Source organism: Lissotriton vulgaris, chromosome 4_1 (genome assembly GCF_964263255.1).
Source record: "Lissotriton vulgaris chromosome 4_1, aLisVul1.2, whole genome shotgun sequence".
NCBI classification, from domain to species: domain Eukaryota; kingdom Metazoa; phylum Chordata; class Amphibia; order Caudata; family Salamandridae; genus Lissotriton; species Lissotriton vulgaris.
In genome coordinates this window covers 1,350,462,210-1,350,486,088 of record NC_141691.1, presented here as the reverse complement: position 1 = coordinate 1,350,486,088, position 23,879 = coordinate 1,350,462,210, and the positions used below count along the sequence as shown (strand labels likewise).

Here is a 23,879-nt window from a genome sequence, read left to right as displayed (position 1 = left end):
CCCAGAATTCTATCAAGCGTACGCTGATACGGTTGCCCCTAGCCTGTTGCAGGTGTATGTTGAGGCATTTGAGAGCGGTGGTCTACCGCCTACCATGAACCAGGGCGAGATATGCATGATTTTGAAGCCAGGACCCGGCAACGTATAGGCCCATTACTATGATCAATACGGACGTTAAGATTTTGACAAAACTGTTGATGGCCCGACTAGCACCGCACATGACACATTTGATTAATTCGGATCAATGTAGCTTTATTCCGGGACGTAATACCGCCATGAACTTGTGGCGGTTGAATCATATTCTGCATGAAGTGCGCGATCGGGAGGAGCCATTGATTGTGGTGTCATCGCCAAGGCGTTCGACGCGGTTGATTGAGGATACCTCCTGTAGGTCCTCCGAGTGGTGAGCATGGGCCCCAATTTTCGCCGTTGGGTCCGCCTGTTGTATATAGCTCCCAGTGCCAGAGTACGGTTGGGTGCGGGGCGCTCTGCGGAGTGGCGGCTGGGTCGGGGGACGCAGCAGGGGTGCCCCCTCTCGCCGCTCCTCTTTGCGCTGGCTTTAGAGTCCTTTGCGGTCCGGGTCCGCGCACAGATGGCACTATAGGGTATTCTGGTAGGGGATACGTGTAACGTGGTCTCCCTGTATACGGACAACACTCTTTTCTACCTGAGGGCGCCGGAGGAATCATTACCCGTATTGTTGCACCACCTTGACCGCTTTGGAGAGGCATCGGGTTTGCGAATTCATCGCAACAAGTCCTTGATATTCCCTCTGGTGGGATACAAGGGGGGACCGGCTGCGGGCCTCCCAGAACTGGGACTGCGATGGGAAAGGGAGGCTTTTCGGTATCTGGGGATTCAGGTGGCCCCAACGCACACACAGGTACTGGCTCGAAATGTTGGTCGGATACTTACGTCTTTACAGTCTTCGGTAGTCTTCTGGAATACGTTGCCACTCTCCCTTATGGGATGGCTCCCTGTTGCAAAAATGGTGATGCTTCCAAGGTTATTGTATGTACTCCAGAACTCGCTCTGCCCTATCCCACCGCGAATATTTCGTACCCTTAATACTTTGCTAACATCACTGCTTTGGGTGGGTCGGCGTAGCCGAATTGCGCTACACACTCTGGTTCGGAGCTGGGAGGAAGGTGGTCTGGAGGCTCCGAGGTTTGATCTGTATTATGCAGCACAATTGCTGCCGGCGGCAAGGTGGTTCGCGGAGGCGAGCGGGTGGGAGATGCAGCTTCTGGCTGGAAGTGCCACTGAACGGGCACTACAGGTGGCATTAATGAAGGGGAGGGGAGCGGACGCGACCCTACCATATGTGGTGCCCCACACTGCTGCAGGCTGGCAGAGGTGTGTGGAACGAGTCCTGAGACGGGCCCCCTCTCGCAGGGAATTGTGGCTATGGAGGAGCATATGTCCTTTAGAGACTGGAGAGATGGGGCTGCAAAACCCTGGCTGACCTCTATCCGGGCGACTCGGTTGTCTCCTACGAGGAGGCTGCGGAAGCCTTTGAGTTGGGGGGGGGGGGACAATTTATACATTATCGCGGCATTCATGAGGTGGTCAGGGAGATGTGGCCTCAGTTCCCGGAGACTCCTCAGACTTCCCATACATTAAACATCATTCTCTCATGTGGCAGGGGCCGCAGGTTGATTTCTTTGCTTTACTCTGCATTGCGTCGAGACACAGAACAGCCGGTCCAGCCTGCGTGGAGCGCGTGGGAAACGGATCTCGGGGAGACCCTGGGGGCCAGGCAGCGCAAGCGTATAGGGGGTCTTACACGAAAAGTGTCATGTAATGCACGATTCAAGCTTACACATTTTAATTTTATGCACCGCACTTACGACACCGGTCTCCTTGCAGCGCTTCTTGCCAGATAGGGAGGACACCTGCCCCAGATGCGGAGCTGAGAGGACTGGGTTCCTACACTTGGCCTGGGAGTGCGCCCTGGTGCGTAGTTTCTGGTCAGTGATGGTGGGACGTATAGCCGCTGCTACCGTCCTTGCGATAGACTTAACACCGCTCCACTGTTTGCTGGCGCTGGTTCCCCGGCCTAGGAAAAAGAAAATCCCTTATAAACTACTGCAACTCATGTTGGTTCTGGCGCGGCGGAGAGTAGCCATTACCTGGATGGGGCGGAGGGCCCTGGAGATTTCTACATGGCTGAGGGATGTCCGAGAGTGGTCTCTGGCAGAGGAGACTCATGCAATGTGCGCGCAGGGATGGGAGACTGCAGGCAGACCTGTTGGCATGGAGAGCAATGTGTGCCGCTGGTCGGTCCCTGAGTGATTCTGAGGGGACTAGTCCTGAACTGTTTACGCCTGAGGTGTCCGGAACTGATGGGGAGGGAGGGGGTAACGGGGATGAGTAGATCTGGGTTGTCGTTTGCACTCGGCCGCAGCCTCACGTTCACTGTCGCTATGCCCTGATTGTAATGTATGGTTCTTTTTTATAACCCTAAGGTCCGATTTTGGTCTAGTGATATTGTTTCCCTACTGTGCCTTAATGAGGTCGTCATTCTGTATGCAACAGTTCTTATATGATGCCGCAATCGGGGGGGGAATGTTTGTGTTCTCTTTATTGCATAACAAAAAAGAAAGTAAAAAAAAAAAAATGGGACTTAGATAAGTGGACAAATCTATCCTGTGCCCTAGATTCCATGGATGCTCGCAGATTCTGGGCAATAGTCAGTACGGGCAGCGCAGAACCAAAATCTGCCATTGAACCTAGCATTGAGGCAAAAGTCTGGGAAGACCACTTTAAGGCCCTTTACTTAGTAGATTCGGGCACGGAAAGTTTTTCGTTACCCCTACCTGCACCTGACCAGCACGACGATTTAGAATTTTCCCTAGAGGAAGTAGGTCTTGCAATAGCTAAACTTGCAGCGTGAAAAGCCCTGGGCCTCGACAAACTCCCGGGAGACCTCTTCAAACACCACCCTAGGATTTGGGGTCCCTACCTTCGTATCATCTTCAACTCAGTACTAAGGGGCATGGAGGTTCCCTGTACTTGGCTGGAAGCAGAGATAGTCCCAATTTTTAAGAAGGGCTCTCCTCTGCTCCCGGTCAACTACAGACCAATTAGCCTCATCGATGTCCCGCAGAAAATTTTCACGCGGCTGATTCTAGACTGCCTTCAGGACTGGTTGGAGGAGCACGCAGTCATCAGTCCGTATCAAGCGGGGTTTAGGAGGAACACTTCCTCCATGGATCAAATCTTCCGCCTAATATTACTATTCTGGAAAACTGTGAAGATAAAGGGTGGCAGCCTCTACATGGTGTTTGTGGACCCCCGCTCCGCTTTCGACTTAGTGCCTCACGGTAAACTGTGGTCCATGCTCCAGAAAATGGGTGTCCCATAAAAACTCCTGAACGTGTTGATGAGGTTGCATGAGGGTAACTTCACGCAGGTCAGATGCGGGAGGAATGGGGCGCTATCAACCAGGTTCCCCGTCAGTAGGGGGGTGAGGCAGGGGTGCATACTAGCACCTACCCTGTTCTGCCTTTACGTAAATGGCGTAATTGTCATCTGGATGGTGTACCTAATAATGACGCGCCAAGGTTGGCAGGCAGTAGGGTGCCGGCGATTATGTTCGCTGATGACACCCTGCTGCTTTCAAAGTCTCCCATGGGGATACAGCGTGTGTTGGACGTTTTTGAGGATTTCTGTAGATGCCGTGGCTTGGAGATAAACGTTGGCAAAACGAAATTCATGATCTTCAATCCACCGGCATCCACCCGTCCGAATCCCAGTCTGCGCAGAGTGCGTCTAGAAAGGGTAATGTCCTTTGAGTACTTGGGGGTAACCTTAAATGAAAACCTGTCATGGGGCCCCCAACAAGTAAAATCACAAATGAAACTGGCCCAGCTTGCGGGGGGAAATCTTCGAGCTCTAGGCTGATTTGCATATAGCCAGTGTCTGACCTAGGGTGGTGTGGAGTGCAAAAAAACGATGGATTTAGACCCAGATCTTTGTACTGGGGTGAATGTAAGACATTGCTCTGCATTCTGTCCATCAACTGTGTTTTTTGCAATTTTCACTCCGAGTGGGCTGGGTATGCTCAGACGTGAGTCCCAGGCTCTCCACATCACTGGAGTCAAGCTATCCAGGCTGAAGAAGGTTGATAGCCAGAAACCGGTCCTTGGATGCTTGATTCCGGTCTAGGTAAGACATGACTTGGTAGTTCGGGCTGGACTGTTCCCATGAGGCACAGGGTCAAGGCTGATTTGCATATAGCCAGTGTCTGACCTAGGGTGGTGTGGAGTGCAAAAAAACGATGGATTTAGGCCCAGATCTTTGTACTGGGGTGAATGTAAGACATTGTTCTGCATTCTGTCCATCAACTGTGTTTTTTGGAATCTTCAAGCTCTCCAACACATCGACATTCAAACCCATCAAACCCCCGTTGGAGATTTATAAGACGCAGGCGAGGGCTGCAATTCTGTATGGGGGGAGTTGTGGGGGCATTCCTGTAGGCCTGAAATCGCCAAAACGAAAAAGAAATTTATTAGACAGCTCTTGGCACTCACACAAATCACCCCGCTTTTACCCATAAGGTTGGACTTGGGGCTGAGACCTATTGAAGACGAATTAGCACTTAAACCCCTTGGGTTCTGGCACAGGCTTTTTATAACGCCAGAGCTGCTGAATTCTAGGCTAGAACTGAAGGAAATATTACATCATCATAGTGCAGCAGAAATACCGTGGCTTATATCTTTAAAGCAGGAATTTTTAAGATTGGGATTACCTGCTTTATGGTATGATCCAGTAAGGACCTGCCATGAGGTCTCGCACAAGTCGCTCACCAGGATTTTTGTCGTTAAAAAACTTTCTGCTGCCCTGTTTATCTCCCAGGTCGGCACCCTGACTACTTCTTTTTTAATAATTAAAGATTTTTACTCTTTTGAGGATTTTTTGGATGTTATCTATCCTATTGCATTGAGGAAACTTTATTTACAATAGAGATATGGTACTTTACCCTCAAGAGCTTTTACGAGCAAATGGACAGCCTCTACTATTAAACATGTCCAGGGTGTAGCTGTACTACAAAAGAGAACCTACAAGTACTCTTCTTTTGCCCAGCATACAGCAAACCCAGGAAGTACTGGCTAGTTCCTTTATGCAAAAATATAGGTTTCGTACAAGTGTACATATGCTTTTAGAATTTTAAAAACTGATACCTCTAGGCACATTGTATTTGCAGTCTCTCGGTTTCTGCTAGCTATGTGGAGAAGTGTGGCTCACCGGTTAGAGGAGGCAGACCCGGACGCAGATGTCAGACCAGGTTTCAATTCCCGACGCTGCAGGGTCTTAAGCTCAAAATGTCCACGGACTCGATAATTCTCGCCTCGGTGCCTACTCGAATCATGGGTTCACACTCTGCAACTCTGGGCAATAGCTTGCTTAATCTCCACTACGGCCCCACCGCGATGGGATGCCTGGCTTTCATCTTGGGGATGCCCAGTAGGGGTTATCTCGCAGGGAAAAGCCAGGACGGGTTCCCAAAGCAAGTGCCTTGAGACCTTACGGTGAAAGGCGCTATATAAGAACGTATGATTTACAATTTATTTATTTATGTGGACTAAGCGCAGACGATTGACTGTTAATGGGTGTTGAGGCTCATTTTTCATACTGTAATCATGTACCATTCTTCCATGAACGATTTTACAATACTGTGTCTATCTTACTGAATAGTGCCGCTCCATTATGAATGATTTTATTAAAATGGCGTTCATTCTAATGTGACTGTCATACTGAAATCATGCCACATCTCCACAAATGATTTTACCAATATTGTATCATGTTTATTTTACTCATTGTATTATTATTCTTGTATAATGTTTTAACTTGCATTCTTTTATGGCAAAATGCCGAAATAAAGATTCCTTGATAATGATGATGATAGCAGGACAGCACTACCAATTCAAGGTACTTCCATTCAGAGTGACTACTGAACTGCACCCAGAGTATTCAAATTCTCTGGCAGTAGTAGCAGCTCATCTGCGAAGACAGCAAATCCATGTCTTCCCATACCTGGAGGATTGGCTCATCAAAGCCTTAACACAAGAAAGGTGTTTATAACACACTAAATCTATAATAAACCTTCATCATCAATTGGGATTCCCAGTAAATGCGCAAAAATCCCATCTTCAACCCACACAACTGCAGACCTATCTAGGAGCCACGCTGAACACTCCTACGGCTCTAGCTTCTCCCAGTGTAGCCAGAATTCACAATTTCCAGATGATCTTACTGCAGTTTCAGTTAAACCAGCACCTGTTAGTGAAAACTTTCATGCAGTTATTATTAGGAATGATGGCATCATGCATTCACATAGTGCCTTATGCAAGGTTATTCATGCGCCCCCTTCAAGAATGTCTAGCACGACAGTGAAATTAAGCACAGGGTCAATTAACAGATCTAGTGTTGGTAGATAACCACACTCATCGCTCTCTGCAGTGGTGGAACACACAAAACCAATCATAAGGGCAGCAGTTCATCGATCCTATTCCACAAGTCGTACTAACATCAGGTGCATCTCTCACAGGTTGGGGTGCCCATCTTCAACATATGACAATTCAAGGTTTATGGGACACCAAGCACAGAAGTCTCCACATCAATTACTTAGAACTTCCAGCAGTGCAACTAGCACTGAAAGTGTTTCAGCTTCACCTAGTAGGGAAAGTTGTCTTACTCCAGACGGACAATATGACAGCAATGTACTATGTATAAAAACAGGGGGGGCGGCACACTCTCTACAGGTGTCACGCCTCTCTCAGACCATTCGGCGTTGGATGATACATCACAAAATTCCTCTTCTGGCAGAACACCTTCCAGGATTAAACAACCAGTTTGCCGACCTCCTTAGCAGGATGAGGCAACAAATACACAAATAGGAAATTCATCCCCTAGTTCTCCTCCCATACTTCCAGAAATGGGGATTCCCATAAATAGACCTCTTTGCCACAGCACTGAACTCAAAATGCCCAAACTTCGTCTCCAGATTCCCACACCATCTATTCAAAGGCAATGCCCTATGGATGAACTGGAATCAACCAACAGGAGTCACCCGTATACCCAGTTGAGAGCTGGGTGGTAATTGTGTATAACAAAAACAATGTCTCAACACGTATTGTTTAGAAGACCTTTAAATAAAACATGCACTTCAAGTTGCAAAGAAAGATAAGAGAGACTCAGAGTTTGGTGGGATATGCAAGGAGCAATATCTTATTTAGGAAAAAGTGTAGTCACAGGAACCATATCGGCAGTGTTTACAATAAATGTGGGCGTACCCCGAAAAAACTTGTGCACATGAGTGCTCGTGGGACATACGGTGAGCGCCCGCAAGTGACAAGTGACACCGCGAGAAACCGTGCAGAACAAACACACTTAGCAGAATATACAAGGTACTTTCTGGTTCACGATTAATTTGAACAAGAATTGTTTTACAAGTGATAGACAATTTCGTGAAAAGTAGATTTGCGCCAAGGATTGTGCTGAAAGATGTTATTGAGGCCTTCATGCCCGCTTTAAAAAAATCCACCTCGTACCCTGTTTAGACTCCCACCTTGGATACAATGTGAAGAAAAGTGTATCCTTTTGATGAGTGTGCCTAGCATTTTTCAGAAGTGTCTCCAAATTCAAAAAGCCATGACTGCTGAACAGATGTATTCACACCTAGGGGCAATGCTGTCCTGTATTGTCATTGCCCCAAACATAAGACTCCATGTGTCGCCTTTTCAGCAGTACCTGAAATAAAAATGGTCTCAATGGAAATAGAATTGGAAAGATATGGTGCCCATATTTCTATTTGGAAGGCAGTCTCTGCATTGGTGGTTCAGGGAGCCCAGTCCTGTTAACGGAGTGCTATTTCAGCAAGACGTATAGCAAACTATTGTGACAAGTGCCTCTCTGGCGGGCTGTAGAGCCATCTGGTAAAACATGACAGAGCGGGGCATATGGTCGGATAAGAAATGCTTGTACCATAATGTATTTGAGCAGAGAACAGTCCATGTGTCCATCTGTCTCAGACAATGAACAAGATTCTAATCCAGGTGGACAAAACAACCACAGTGCACTACATCAACACACAAGATGGCACCAGATCCAGGACTCTTTCTTTGAAAGCCTAGTCGTGCCGGCATTGACTTTTGGTAAGAAACCTGAACAGAAAGACAGTTCAGATTGTAGGCCTTCACAAATTCCCAAGCATACTTGCTCAGTAGAGTCTCTGTAGAAAGCCATGAATTACTTCTCAATAGCAACATTGTTAACTGATATTTCTCAGATTGATCTGCTTAAAGCATCTGAAAATGTAAAATGTCCAAGCTTTTCCTCCAGTGTGTGAGAGCCAGCATTATTGGACTTGTCCTTTCGATAGACTAGTCAGAAACATTTCTGATTCCTTCATGGGTAGTGAAATTCATATATGCCAGTGTGAAGAGAGTTCTTATTGCTCCAAGACTGGATAATATCTTGGGGGTGTCAAGAGCATCTTCACATGCCTGTAAGGCCATGTAGGAGGAGGCTGCAGGCAAACCGGTTTGAGATTTTTACTGCCTTATTGCTGTTTGTGTGCTGCATAAATACTTTACGCATTGCCTCAAAATTATGCCTGGCTGCTTCTGTGACAAGCTTCCCCGGGTTAAGTGCAGATTAATTTAGTGACTTTTGTGGGTCACACTGACAAGGATTGTGTTTGAGTGGGGCTGTCACCCCTGTCAACTAATAACCCAATTTCTTATACACATCAATGAAACAATATTTCCGAAGCTGTTCTTCAGTAAACCTACATCTTTTTAAAAAAAATATTCCAGCATTTATTTGATGCAAAGAGTCCTTGTGTTTTTATTTATACATTAACAAGGTGTAAGGAAGACTAATAATCTCCTTGTTCACTATGGGCAGGCGTGAACTGGTTTTGCTTAATTTCCAAATGGATAATCTCTTGTATTTCCTTCTGCTGTCAAAGTGCCAACACACATCTTACAAGAAAAGCAAATCTCACTCTACTGGGGAAAAAGTGGCAGCTGATTAGTTAAGAAACCTCCCAGTTCTAGATATTTGTACAACAGCTACATGGAAGTCTATTAATACTTTCAATAACCATTGTCTAGGCGGACTCCAGAGTAGATATAGTTTGTCAAGCTACTGTAAGAAAGCTCTCTGGATGACCTGGTTCTTGTCTTTTGGGCCTTCTTTATTATTTTGCGGTTTCAGATTGGTGGCCTCATTGTTTTATGGGCTGAGCTTGCTTGTCTATCAGTGAAGATTTTGTGATACAGAGGGACATGTTAATACATTGCAGTCCTAGTTTTTCATTGTAGGACTCTTCACTGAAGTCATAAATAATACTCTTGCATCCCTAAATTTTCACAAAGAACTAAGCCTTGGAGTCAACTGAGGCGTGCTGGTAGATGACCACTGCTAGCTATTTAAAGGAACACTGCATATGTTTAGTTTTTCTTTTGGGGCTTTCCCTCATCTGTGAGTTTAGGTTTTCTTTTAGTAGTAACACATGGGAAGATTCATGCTGAAATGCTGTCTTATACATTATTTAAAATAAAAAAAATCTTTCTGGAAGAAAAATATAGCCTGCAATGGGTATGGCCGTTTTTTACTCCCCATGAATACATATTCTAAGTTTGAATTTGAAATGTTGTGGGATTCCTGCACACTGGTGGGGATATTCTAGGTTTATGACTTCAGTGAAGATTCCTTCAATGCAAAACAACGATTAGAATGAACATTCTCTTATTGTGGAGCCGGTAAGACAAATAGGCCCAGACCTGTTAATTTCCTAATGGCACACAAGTCAACCTATCTGTTTCGGTTTACTCAGTGTAAGGATAGCCAAATGGAACTGAGGTAGTGCAGACAAGGTGGTAAGGAGTTTGGCCTTGGATACAGAACATACTTTGCTTTTAGTATTGTGCCATGACCCTTGCTCATGATTGATCCATCATGGAGAAAGATGCCCCATTCTTTGTGAAAGAAAGGGATCCCAGGACTAAACAAATTGGTGTTTTAGTCGTTAGTAACGTGATTCAATGCTGGGAGTCAAATTTGAATTATTAAGATTATTGATTGTCTCATACATGAAGAAATATTGTAGCAGACTCTTGCTGTGCACAGCCAAAAGTTTGGTTGCCATACTCTTAAACGTATTTGCCAGTGGTGGCCTTGCGTCTTAATTTTGTATTTTCCTGTGGTCTTGTTTTATGATGAATCTCAGTGTTGCCTTTATCCATTGGTGATTTTGTTTTCACAGATGTATATCCATGTCTCATCTGTTTTAAGTCCTATTTGAAGAAAAATCTTCACACATTTAAATCCAGTATACTTCTTCTGTTAACCTACTTTTCTCTAGCTATCACTTCAAGCCCAAGGATCTGAGTAATGTAATTGGCTTGAGATTGTGTATGTGGTAAGGTCTTAGCAGGGTGTGTCTTTGATCCCAACCATACAAAATCACTGAAGATTAAAGAAACCACAGGCATAAAATGTTTATTCTTGCAGTTGTACACCACTGCATTATTTGAAGGATCTCCGTATTTAACATACTGCCTATCATTGATGAGCTGTTGAACAATTTTACTTGAGCAAATCAGCATCTTTCTTGATGGTTTAGGTTCATGCCACCTAAATTGGTATTTCCCATACCTTTTCATGTTAGGCACACTGTATGTGTCAATTAAAAAATCTTTATGCAGGAAATTTAGCACATGATCAACAGTGTATAAACAACAAACAAATTATTTTTTACATAGGCGAGAAATGACTTCTTCTGGTGGAACAACGAAGTTTGAAATTCAAACAGTGGCTCAGTTTGATAATCACAATTCCCAAGTTTGGCGTGTAAGCTGGAATATCACTGGAACAGTTTTAGCATCCTCAGGAGATGATGGATGCGTGAGGCTTTGGAAGGGTAAGAATTTAACCTTGAGTAAATACCTATATGTTTACCTTTCATATTTGTACATTTGAAGTCATTCATATTCTATGGAATATTTGAAAGGTCAAGGAAAGTTACAGTTAATATGACGTTAAATTAATTTAAGATGTACATTTTAATCTTGAAAGATTTGGGATTTATTTAGGACAATAGACAAAAGTCTGTCCGCTCCCATACCTGGAGCTACGCTGATAGGTCTTTGGCATTACGCACAGAGGGGGCACTAGGGAGGAATGGGTGTGAATGTCCAGGGCAGCATTTAAATCCACCACAAGTGTCCAAGGGAGTGATGCCAAGTCCGTGAACATTCCTGACACTGCGGCAAGGAACAGGTGAATAGATGCTGCCAATCACTGAGGGGTGACCATCAATTGTTCCCCCTGAGCAGCACAGAACGTTCATTTGGGTCCGCTAGTGTTTTCTTCAAACTTATAAGGCACTCCAGGCTGTAACAAGCCTGCTGGCGCTGTTTCGGGCAAAGGTCGAGGACACTTCACTGAACAGGCGCTTCTTCTATTTATGTTGATTATTTTTGATTTTGGACTCTGTTAAGTCTTTAATATTTTTTTATCTAATTAAGGTGGAGCTGCCTATAGGTCTTTCGTTTTTCATCAGTTTTGGTTGTTCCCCACTGGCGTTCAGCTGTTCTACTTAAGTGTTTGTCGATTTTCAATGCAGCCGTTAACCAGGGAGAGGCCTACCTTTTGACTTTTACTTTAGTCAGCGGCACAGCTTTGTTCAGTGTAATTACAATAGCTGTTTCCAACATATTTGTGGCCTGTTCCACTGTCTCTAAATGGGAAATCTGCAGTGACTTAAAATGGGTAAGGGAAACGTCTGGAGTGAGTTTACACCAGGGACGAATTAGAGTGTTTCTCTTAGGACCTAATTTCCTATTAAGGTTTATGGTCATACCAAACTTCGACAGGTAATAATCGGTCCATAATAGTGGGACTGGAGGTTCAATAGCCAATTTGGATGTATTTGTAAATATTAGATCGAACGTGTGTCCAGCTAGATGAGTAGGGCCCATTGTCCTCTGCATTAATCCTAGTGTGTTCATTGCTTGGATTAAGTGGCAGGTGTCGGGGTCCAACGCTAGTTCCGCGTGATAGTTGAAATCTCCGATTAATAAAAAATTGTCCACTGCTAGTACATGAGGTGCTATGGCGTCTAACAGCTGGTTGACAAATTTAGTTTTTGGGCCAGGGGGTCTATAGACCAGGGCTCCTCCCCAGGTTTCGGTATCGGGAGTTCCCTACCTGAATACCAGTATCTCTAGCATTGTGGTGATAGAGGACTCTATGACATTGATCACACAGGGGACTTTAGTGGCGACTGCAATGCCACCTCCTCTCCCAACCTCCCTATCTTGTCTGATTAGGTGGTACTGAGGGGGGAAGGCTATTGTGACGTCGGGGGAGGCCTGACGATGGAGCCATGTCTCAGTAATGAGACCGATGTCGGGCCTTTCGGCCTCCAAAAGGCTCCAGAGTTCAAATGCATGCTTTGGGACGTATCTTGCGTTAAGGTACAGAGCTTTTAATGCTGTGGGGGTTGCTTTGACATCTGTGGCACCTGTCTCAGAAATTACACAGGTTGGTGCTCACGTTTTTTTGCGGTTGAAGACAGGAAGTTGGTGACTGTCAGGAAGATTGGCCATTTGAGGAAAATGTACATAGGTCTGAGGGCTCATGGGGTTAAAGGCTCGCAACTCCTTGCTGGAGTAGCGTGGCATAGTGTTGGTAGACTTACTGGGGCATGAAGTGTTGAAAATGAGCAGGGGTCTTGGCGGCCGCGCCCTGCTCGGGTTTATATGGCAGGCGGGGGCGGGGCCAATGTAATGACACTATCCACCCGGACAGAGTGAATTTCAGTCAGGTGCTGTGGAAATTAGCCTCGAGTCCCTCCGCTCAACCGGCAATTGCCGTGGCGGACCGGGGACCAGCTGATCTGAAATGTGCAGGTACGTGGTGCAAATGTGGAGTTTCACAAAAAATGACAAAGCTTTAAGAAAGATCACTTTTAAAATATAGAACAAATTCACAAGTTAAAATCCACTGGCATAGGCGCTAGCGCGAGCTACTGGCTATCGCTACCATCAGAGTGAAGCGTTTCATGTGTGATTTAGAGACCGTTCTTGTGGCTCAGTACTTAGCTGTCCCTCAAGCACAATGTATGTTGTGGGGGAATAGTATGGGTGAAACTGCAATGCCTGTTGAGTGTGCGCCAGAGAATTCATTTGTTGCTTGTGGTGTTACCACCGCATGCCCCCAAATCCCCCCCCCCCCCCGTTCTTCTTGGAGCTAGTATTCTCTGGAACGTCCACTGAATCATCCGTTCAGATAGACACGGCGGGGTCCCAAAGAGCTGCCTACAACTCCAGGGCCACTGATCAGCTATCCCTTAGTCCTTTTAAAGGGATCGCCATGGTCTCCTGGGTATGGACCACTCCGGTGGTAAAGCAGAGATGGGGGGGGGGCGAGGGTAGGCCAGCCCAGGCCTGCCAGACAGACGAGTCAGCACAGAGGGTCTAGGTGATGTGAGGATGCGGAGGGTATCCGATCGATCCAGGCATATCGACCCAGGGCTCCAGGGCCTGCCGGGCTGCAATTCTCAAAGAGGCGGCCCAGGCGCAATTAGCTTGTGGCCGCCATGTTTGGGAGAGTTGACGCAGTTGCAGCTCACATCCCGCTTCTCTCCTGCCAGTGTTCATAGGAAGCATCGGCGGGTGCCTCCTAGTGTCCCTGCAGACTTGGTGGCGGGAGAGAAGCTACGTCGTTCTCTCACGGATGCCGGTGGATACGCTGGGCTGCCATGAGGAGCCGCTGTAGATCTTGTACGCCATCTTCGGTGGCAGGCAACACCCCCGCCTCATGTTCTTTTATTTTGAGCGCCCTTTCCTCTGCTCTGCAAGTGCATGTGAACCATCTGCTCTGACATTGCCTCTTCTGAGGCTGCAGGCAGGTTGCTGCTTCACATCTCCAATGGCCAATCTCGCAGGCAGGTGGGCAGTCTGCAGAAGTCTACATTTCATGTGGGCAGATTGATACGCTCAAGCTGCGGTGTCTTTCGGAGGTATGCTCTGAGACAGCCCTGGCTCTCTTGGTGGACATATGGAAGACCTTTGATATGTTAGGCTGGTCATACCTTCAGGAAGTGATGAGGTGATTAAACCTGGCCCCATGCTAGTGCAGGCGGGTTTTCCCTCCTGTTTATGGAGGCCAGTACTCATGTCCGAGTGGGAGGTGGCATCTGAGTCCTTTGGGGTGTACCGGGGTACGCAGCAGGAATTACCTCTTTTCCTCATTGCTTTTTACGTTGGCAGTGGAACCCTTGCTAGCACAATGAGGACCCAGGGTAGGCCTCTGAGATCCCATTGCACACTGAGGTACACATTGTACGCAGACATGTTGATTTATCTCTGGCGCTCTCATTTGACAAAGCAATGGTGCATGTCCATCCTGGAGGACCTAGGTGCAGCGTCCGGAATCACCTTGCACCCGGGTTGGATAGATGCACCTCGCTATGTGATGGATCCTAACATCCAATGGGCACTGACACAGTTGAAATATCTAGGGGTTCGGGTGTTCCATGATGAGGAGGACACGGGAGAGGCTAACCTGGGGGTGCTACTCTCTGGCCTCAAAGGAAACTTGAACCTCTGGCAGTCACTTACCTGGATGGTGATCCTCCAAAGGGTATTGTATCATTTTGCCAACCTCATAGTATAGATACCCCAGAGTTGATTTCAGCCTCTTGATGCCTTGACCCGGGAGTTAATTTGGGATGGCGGATGGAACTGCGTGTTCCTTAAAAAACTGCGCCAGGCTACTAGAAGTGGTGGGTTTGATGTTCCTGACCTGGATAGCTGCTTTCTGTCGGTGCAGCTCCAGTGCCTGGCGAGGTGGTAGGTGGGTAGGGACATGCATGACCTAAGGGTGGGGAGGGGGGGGGGGGGGGGGGGGACTGCGTGGGCAGGTAATTGAAAAAGCACAAAAGCATGTTGCGACCAGCGAGAATAAAATTAAACTTTCTACCTTGGTTAAGATGTCCTCTAATAAACTTAAAAGCTTAATACCTACTTTTGTGCAGTATGCTAAGAAAGCATGGAGTTTCATAAATTGCATCTACATTTTCTTAGCGAGAGTGAGTGCACCTCTTACCTGGTTGCAGCCAAAAGCGGTCATTATTAGGAGTCAGGGAGGCCATGTTACCTGTGAAAGGCAAATGCGTCTCAGCAGCTTTATATCTGCTTTCAGTAGACAGGGCGATACAGCAGCATCTCTGGCAGTCACGGTGTCTCTGGTGGTATCTTGTATGATAAACTGGGACGAAAAAACGCTCCTAACAAGTTGTCAAGTGGCAGTTTCTTTATACTAATATCTTATATAAAATGAATTTCCAGCATCACTGTAGGAATCTCCGGTATAACCAATAAGCATCAAGATGTAAGTCTTAAGACACATTCTTTTAAACAAATAAGGTACAAATGCAACAATTTAAACTACACTGTTTTTGTTACTGTTCTTGTTTGACCTTAAAATTGAGAGAACAAGGCACTTATTTCAGACTGATGTTGCCTCTGGTATCTTGATGTCTATATCTGAGTGACTGGACACTTTCACATGTTCTTGGAAAGATGAAAACAGACCACATCAGTGTCAAAGGCAGACATGTTGATGATTCTGCAGAAATACAAAAAATGGAGCCTCTGCCTCCTTAAAATGGAGTTGTGCCTTAGTCTTTACATCCCTTTCAAGTGCTCTTTCCAAACTGGCCTAAGGACACAGTCTTTCCGTCCAGTGATGTTTCTTAGACCAGGATTGTCTCCATCCTGCAGCTCCCACAATAGAGGCACAAATAATTGTGAGGTTTTTAAGAAGTGTGAGCAGGGAAAGGCAAACTAAAGGGCCCCCTTCACATTGCAGAACAGAATCTAATCCCACCCTTCACCCCTGACATCTATCATAAGGTACTGTGTAAGATGTGCAGATGAATTCCACAGGAAACTTGAAGAATTGAAGTAGCTTCTTTATTAAGTTAGAAGTAATAGAGACCCCATCCAAAGCCTTGAACTGACAACTGCCACTGAGACTAAGCATAGCACAGCACAGTGTCACCAGGATCCAGATTCCATGCAGGCTTAAAGGGCAACAATACATTACAGTAAATATGAAGACATTACACACTGCTTCTGGGAGCTAATCAGCAGCTTCTTGTTCATCAAACAGCCTAATCGAATTTCTGCGGTTGCTCTTCCTTCTCTTCACTCATTTCAGTGCCATTGCGCCTTCCTCCAGCTCCAGTAATGTCAGCAATACACTTCTGCTGAATGGAAAGACAACCCCATCACTTTTGTGCTACAGGCCAGAGGTATCAAAAACTGACCCATATGCTCACAACATGTTCTTGGGATATCCGTGCTAGAAAATGGATAAGTGTATAGAAGCAGAATTATATATGAGTGGGCCAGTAGGCCTGCACTCCAGTGAGGCAGATTAAAAAAAGGTTTGGGCACAACTAAAGATTCATAAAACTCTGTACATTGCCACCACCACTCTGTGTGCTAAACCCATGACCGAAATAGTAGTCCACAGTCTGTTGAGGGAATGCTTGGAATGCTCCTTTGAGTCACAGGACAGGACCAGGTCTTCACTCATGTCAAGGGGCAGCCCTATGCCTCTGCACACACACCGGATTAATGTGTAGCTAGAACCAAAATAAAAAATAAGGGATACCAGATGCTCACATTAGGGTACTCAGGGTAGGGGTCTCAACTGTACGCCATGCAGGGAATATTCCTATCCTAATAGCCAGTTGACAATACAAAAACAAATCTAGCCAAAACTGGTTTGAATTTTGTATCTAAAATCTGTCTCTTTTCCTCATGCTTATAAGATTCATCTCCCTTACAACTCAACCTGCTTATATTGCTAAATGTGTTCACTGCCTTTAAAGACCTTTCGTCCCAGATGATCCTTAGACTGGGTCACGTACTGTGCCATAAACAGTTCTTTGCCTTCTTTGCCCAGGAGACTTAAGTCTTAATGCAGTTCGCAAAGAAGCTTAACAGATACCGCAGTTCTGGTAAACACCCTTTCTTCAGGAAGATCTTGGCAAAGTCGGTGATTCAACAACCCCATGACAACCTACAACTAAACCACCTCCTTCATGACCATGAACGAGGAGTTCTTGTGCGGCCCTCTGTAATACTAATTGCACTGGCGCTTAGGTTGTGCCAGCATTATCTCGAGAAGGCATTCCCTCATTTGTATGGGTGGTGTGGTCTGTATCAAATGAGGGAGTCTCTTTGCCTTTGCGCCCATAACCTATTACAGACACTGGTGCAGACTCAAACCGGCGCTTAGTAGGTACACTGACAGTGTGCCACATTGAGGTGGCGCACTGTAAGTACGCCCTCTGAGACCAGCCCCCTAGAGGGGGGAAAGGAGGGCCCATGGAACCCACCCAGGCACCCCCCTGCAGTTTGGTGCAGTGAGTAACTGCACTAGCGTGCAAGGGGATCTATGTGCTCCTTTAAAGCATAAGCAGCTGCTGCCTGCACTGTGAAGTACAGAGTGGCATGTACGCCTTTTTTAAGGCTATTCAGGATGGAGGGCGGTTGGTTATTAAGCTGTGCTTAACCAGCATTGACAATGCTTAAAGGCTTGTGGTCAAAGGTAGACTTTCCCAGTGCTTGTTTTATGACATGAGGCTGTTCAGACGACATAAGCTGTCTCTAGACTACGTCTAAACAGCTTGCCTTAGGAGGGGGAGCAAACTGAATCCAATAAATTACAAAATTTCAGGATGTACTCTGAGATAAACATTTGCGTTTTTTTTTTCTAAAAACGTTTGTGCCATTGAGAGTACGATGTAATGAGAATGTGTCTTTCTGTAAAACATACTTATTTTTTCTATAACATTTTCACAGCTAACTACATGGATAGTTGGAAGTGCACAGGGATCCTGAAAGGAGACGGGAGTCCAGTAAATGGAGCCTCTATTCAGCAAGGTGTTTTTAATACCTCTCTTGGGTCTGCAAACCAAAGTCAACAGAATTCACTAATAAATGGATCTTCAGTAAGCCGGTAGGTTGCATGTAATGTTGCATCATTATTCTGGTGTCTTTTTGGGCCTCACACACAGCTTTCTATAGGCAGATAAGCAGCCTGCATTACTCCATTTGTTGCAGCAGCTTATAGTATGTTGCCAAATATTGCAATCCATTATTACTGTTTCTGAGAGCAAAAGAAATCTAAATTTTCTGTGTGTTGAAAGCAGCCAGCCCGAATCGGGCTAAAGTGTACTCTTCCTCTGGAAAATAATGTATTTGTATGTAATTGATAGGTGCTAGTACATAAGTAGAACTCACAGTAAGTGGTGCATGCCAGTAAAGTTGGTTTTAGGACTCAACATTTATTTTATTAAAGGTTATCTAGTATCCTGATTTGTTAGGGAGGCAAATAGTAGTATATGGGTGTATGTCTGTTAGCAAGAACTCTTCCTTATTTTGTCTCTGCCCTCTGATTCCCTTGTCTAATAGAGCAGTAAGGAATTAGACTGTATGCGGTAGCATCATAGTCTGTTTGAACTGAGCTAGCAATCATAGTTCCAGCTGACATGATACTTTGTGTTTTCTAGATTTTAAATGACCTTATTAAAATATCCGTGTAATTAGTTTATTAGTCCTTGGCATGTCACACTTTTACTTTATCCTGCAGCAGCACATATTCTCTTGGTTTCCTCTGCCAGGGGGATAATGTTACAGAGCTATGCAAAGACAGAGATCAGTTTGTAGACCCTAATGTCTTTTCCGACACTGCCAAGGACCTACATGAATTTACACAAAATATAGTAAATGTGAAAATTTTCCAAACAGCAATCTAAAGGGGTGTCTTCTGCTATTCTCAACATGGTCTTGCCACCTGGTTAGATTCTTCCAAAAAAAAATCTATAGTAGTAGCCACCTTAGCAAAAAGAAAATGTCACTCCAGCAGTGAAATTGTATCAAAACATCCTTGAAGTATGTAAGGCTTTGATATTGTCCATTGGATTCTTCAAATATTCCACCAAGGACAGTTTGAAATTTAATACAACCCATCCACTGCTTTCACTGAAGGAGTAGAGTTTTCAAAAGTAATGTTCTTGGTGAGCATATGGATAGCAGTTTCATCAAAGAACCAGTTCCTGCTTCTAATGAGTGCTCTCAAAGTTAAAGCATGGCTTGGTTCTTCTGTCCTATGCATGAGAGTTCCATAACACAGCATCTGATAGCCAACCTGTGCTAGGTCACAGATAATGCTTAAAAGTTGGCATCCTACTCCTCCATCAGTAGATTTGCTATGGGTGTCACAGTGGTGGTGTTTAGGCCTAACCTAGAGTTTGGTACCTGGTGCCCAACTGGCATAATGTTCAACATGGCTCTAAATATCTTCTAGACTGTTTATCTTTGCTTCAGCTTCTTGGATATTATATTGTTGGCTACCAAACGAACCTAACCACTTTCTAAGTGGTAAGGCCCAAGGCTACTGAAGGATTTGAGCCCTAATGCAGTGGTTTACAGCCCAAAAAAAACAACCTTTCTCTGGGGATCTTGGAAGGCTGATCACACCTCTGCATCACTCCATGGGTTCCTTCGCTACATCCATCATTGCAGGCTGCACCGTGGAGACCTCTTACTTGGACCTGGTTGTTCCAATTCCTTCAATCCGCCTTTTCTCCCATACTGCTCGTGTGCTGGGCCTTTCCCCTGTTTGTTTAGGTTGGCACGTGGAGCCTCATGAAGTCCCATGGGCCGCAACTGCATCTTACCCTCCGAAGTCTTGCCGAGTCAGAGTAGTGTTTCCAACCTACTTTATCCAGTCTGTTTTAGAAGCAGCCCAATGGCCTTGGCCAGCCCTCTTGCCCACTGTGCACCAGCAGCCTTCAATGCTTTCTGGGACCTGTACAGTGTCACAGAGCTCTATGCACGAAGCAGAGGGTAGACCGCGTCTGCTGACAATTCCACCACTGGGTGGTCTCCTCCAGACTCTGGATCTGGTTCTTGTGCACTGTGTTGATTTAAGGCATTTTTGATAGTCATGAACTTTCTTCAGGCTGAGCAGTTGGAATGCAACCTGAACCCCCCTAACTACATCAGAATTCTACTAATAATTTCAGAGCACAATCTTTGCCTAGCTCACAAAGCTGTGAAGCCTCCATCCTATGTCCAGCTGACAGATGATCAATTGATTTTACACAGGGAGAAAGTCATGACTCTCTTGGCCAAGGGAGCCATAGAGAGGGTTCTAGAGACAGAAGTAAGCTGTGGTTGCTATTCCCGATATTTTCTGGTCCCGAAAAAGGACATGGGCCTTCGTCCTATCCTATACCTACGAATCCCCAATTATTTTCTCAAAAAGGAAAAATTCAAGATGCTCTCACTAGCTCCGGTCCTGTCTGCCCTGGACCCAGGAGACTGGATGGTAGCTTGGACTTGCAGGGCGCTTATTTCCACATTCCTGTCCTGCCTGCGGTATATAGAAAGCCATGAGCTTTTTCAGTTCACGTGCTCCCTCTTGGTCTTACCAGCGTCCTTCGGGTGTTCACCAAGGTGATGGCGGTGTTCGCAGCTAATCTGCGCAGATCAGGGGTGCCAGTCGTCCCCCATCTCGACGACTGTCTTAAGAAGGGGATATTGTCCCAGGCTGTCTCCCACCTCTAGACTACGACAAACCTCCTGCATTCGCTGGAGTTCACTATCAACATGCCGAAGTCACACCTGACTCCTTTTTTTTTTATTTTTTTTTTTTTAACTTTTTATTTACCACAACAAATTGACAGAGGCAGTCAGCACATTCATGAAATACATCACCCACATCTGTACCATAAAGAACGCAGTTTACCCACATCCATTTCAATACAAAACATTACATAGCAGAACAGTTTCAGGCTAGATTCACACACACACATTCATCACCACCCCCTTCTCTGAATCGTTTTGTCCACCATAAGCGTGGAGGGGTATGCTCAAACATGAGTCCCTTGCTCACTGCACCATCAGGATTCAAGCAAGCCGGGCCGAAGACGGCTGTAATGCCAGAAACCGGTCCCCGGAAGCTTGTTTCCTTTCCAGTAAAAGAATTGGCTTGGTAGTTTAGTCTGCCCTGTTCCCATGATGCACTGGGCCAGGGACAGACTAATTTGCATGTAGCCAGGTTCTGAGCTGGGATGGTGCAGTGAGCTAAAAAACGGTGATGGATCAAGCCCTGATCTGTTGACTGGGTAGGAGTGTTCTGCTTAATTCAGATACTCTGTCCATCACCACCCCCTTTTCTGAATAGATTCACAGTGTAGCCAGCTTGTCAATGGGTACAATTCAGAGGGCTCACATATGTTACCTCGATAATCGTTCCAGTTGGACCACACCGCCAGCCCCTTGCCACATATACTCTCTTTTCCTGCAGCATGCACCAGTCCATGTCCTTTTTCCAGGCGCGTATTGTCGGAGGCGCCATTGCCCCCCCACAGCCTTGCCACATTACGTTTCGCAATTACCAATCCCAACGTAACCCAGAGTCTCCCCTTCGATGACAGGTCAGTGGGCTCCCAGATATTCAAGAGACATCTTTGCCTCCTGTCGCAACTCCACTCCCCAGGCCACATTCATGCAATCAAGCACTCTTTTCCAATAGGACTGAAGCACCGGGCATTCCCACAAAATATGAAAAAAGGTTCCCACCTCCCCTCCTACAGAGACCATCCACACTACGGCCCATCCGCATCAGCCTGGTGCCTGAAACATAAACCCGGTGAAGGATTTTCAATTGAATCAATCTCAGTCTGGCCGATATGGCTATTTCCCTAGGGGATGCCAGTGCCTCCCTCCACTCCTCATCGTCTATCTCAAGCCCATTTGCCTCCCATCTCTCTTTGAGAGTCGCCAGTGGATCCAGGGAGTGATTGATCAGCTTTTTGTATGTGAGGGAAATGGCGCGCTCTGGGAGGTGGCCATCCAACAACCTATCCTCCAGGGGGGAGGACGCTGGGGGCTGGGTCCCTGAGGGGATGTTACTCTGGAGGGAGTGCCTAACCTGGAGGTAACGGAAATATTCAGTCTTTGCCAGTTCGTATGTGCGTTGGAGCGAAGCAAAAGGCACCACCCCATCTGGACGCCATAAATCTTTGATGTGGGAGATCCCTATTAGGTCCCAGTTGAGGAACTCCTTGGTGCGGCCCAAATTGCCCAATTTTTCAGAGACCCACAACGGGGTGGCCATTGTTAGTGTGTTAGCTCAGCCCCGTTTTCGCTGTGCTATGTGCCACAGTTAAACAGAGTGTTTCGTAAGCCCAGAGAGCGAGTACTTGCCAGGCCGAGAGTATAATGCGGCCTCGAAGTTACCGCCCGGAAGGAGCCACCGATCCATACCGTATCCTGGGTCGTTACCGTCACTGTAAGTACCCTGATTTATGGCCGAAAGATGCCCAGCCCAGTAGTATTTTCGGATGTCTGGTAGCGCTATGCCCCCATCGTACAATCCTCGCGTGAGCTTCTCCAATGATATGCAGGGCATTCATTCCACAAAAGTTCGCTCTGTGCAGCTTCAATGGCAGCGAAATATTACTGCGGGACCAGGTACGGGTGGTTTTGCAGGGCATAAAGGAATCGTGGTAGCGCCATCATTTTGAAAAGCGCTGCCCGGCCCAGCAGGGACAGCGGGAGCGTCTGCCACTTCGCAGAGTCTCTTTTAAGTCGTGCAAGTGCGGCAGCAGGTTTTTTTCATATCTAGTGGCTTCTTCTTTAGAAATGAAGATGCCTAAATACACAAACCCCTCTGTGGCTATCTTAATTGGGCAGTTACGTGGGACAACCGGGGGGCCCCAGTGAAGAACATAAAGGAGGGACTTGCCCCAATTAATGCTGTACCCCGAATACCGTCGGAAGCTGGTGAAAATGTCCAGGGCTTCAATGAGGGACTTTCGAGGCCGTGTTAGGTATAGGAGGATATCGTCCGCGTAGAGCGATATCTTATCCTCCCATCCATCCGCCCACCGGAGCCCTTTTAGTGAGGGATCCTGTTTGATCCAGGCAGCGAGTGGTTTCAGAGATAGGGCGAAGAGCAGGGTAGAAAGGGGACACCCCTGTCGTGTCCCTCTCCCTAGGGCAAAAACCTTGGAGGTCTTGTTATTAACCGTAACCTGGGCCAGAGGCTCAGAAGAGGGGAGACGCACCAATCCGATGAAGCTCGGACCGAAGCCCAGCTTCTGAAGGACCACCATCATGTATGGCCATTCCAGAGTATCAAACGCCATTGCGGTGTCCAGGGACACCACAACCGCATCCTCCTGAAGCGTGTGGCAGCGAACCAGGACCTCATATAAACGGTGCAGGTTGAGTGCCGTGTAGCGATGGGGCATAACGCCCGATTGGTCCGGGTGAACCAGTGTGTTTAGCACTGGCTTAAGCCTGTTTGCAAGGACCTTGGCGAGGATTTTGGGCTCTGCGTTTAGTAAGGAGATGGGCTTGTAGGAGGCACACTGGTCTTTGGGTTTTCCTTCTTTAGGGATGGCCACAATTAAGGCTATACGCTGGTCCCGTGGCAACACCCCTCTCCCTGCTTTCTTCAAACATAAGTTTCAGGTATGGGCCTAGGCCGTCGGGTTTGAGCTTGTATAGCTCGATCGGGTGGCTATTTGTCCCGAGGGCCTACCCCGGCCTTAGATCTCGAATGGCCCCACAAAGCTCCTCGACAGTAAGGGGCGCCTCCAAGACTTCCCTTTCTGCGGCTGACCGGGATGGCAGTCAAATGTCAGTTAGTAGATCCACCTAATCCTCTTCTGGCCGATCTACTATATACCTGGTGGTAGTGCCTCGCGAATTCCTGTACAATCTCTCGGGGTTCTGTGATGATGGCTCCCGATTCAACCCTGAGCT

General features: G+C 46.5%; 1 protein-coding gene across 5 annotated transcripts in view; it reads left to right on the top strand.

Annotated features, from left to right (window-relative positions):
• SEH1L (SEH1 like nucleoporin) overlaps positions 1 to 23,879 on the top strand; it is a 151,622-nt gene that overhangs the window by 85,637 nt on the left and 42,106 nt on the right. For all 5 annotated transcript variants that reach the window (XR_015309904.1, XR_015309903.1, XM_086965575.1 and 2 more), the window contains exons 7-8: positions 10,776 to 10,933; positions 17,898 to 18,054. Coding sequence is in view for 3 of the 5 variants with exons in the window: in XM_086965575.1 (XP_086821701.1) it covers positions 10,776 to 10,933; positions 17,898 to 18,054 (315 nt within the window). In the remaining 2 variants the exon portion in view is untranslated. The remainder of the gene's footprint in view (positions 1 to 10,775; positions 10,934 to 17,897; positions 18,055 to 23,879) is intronic.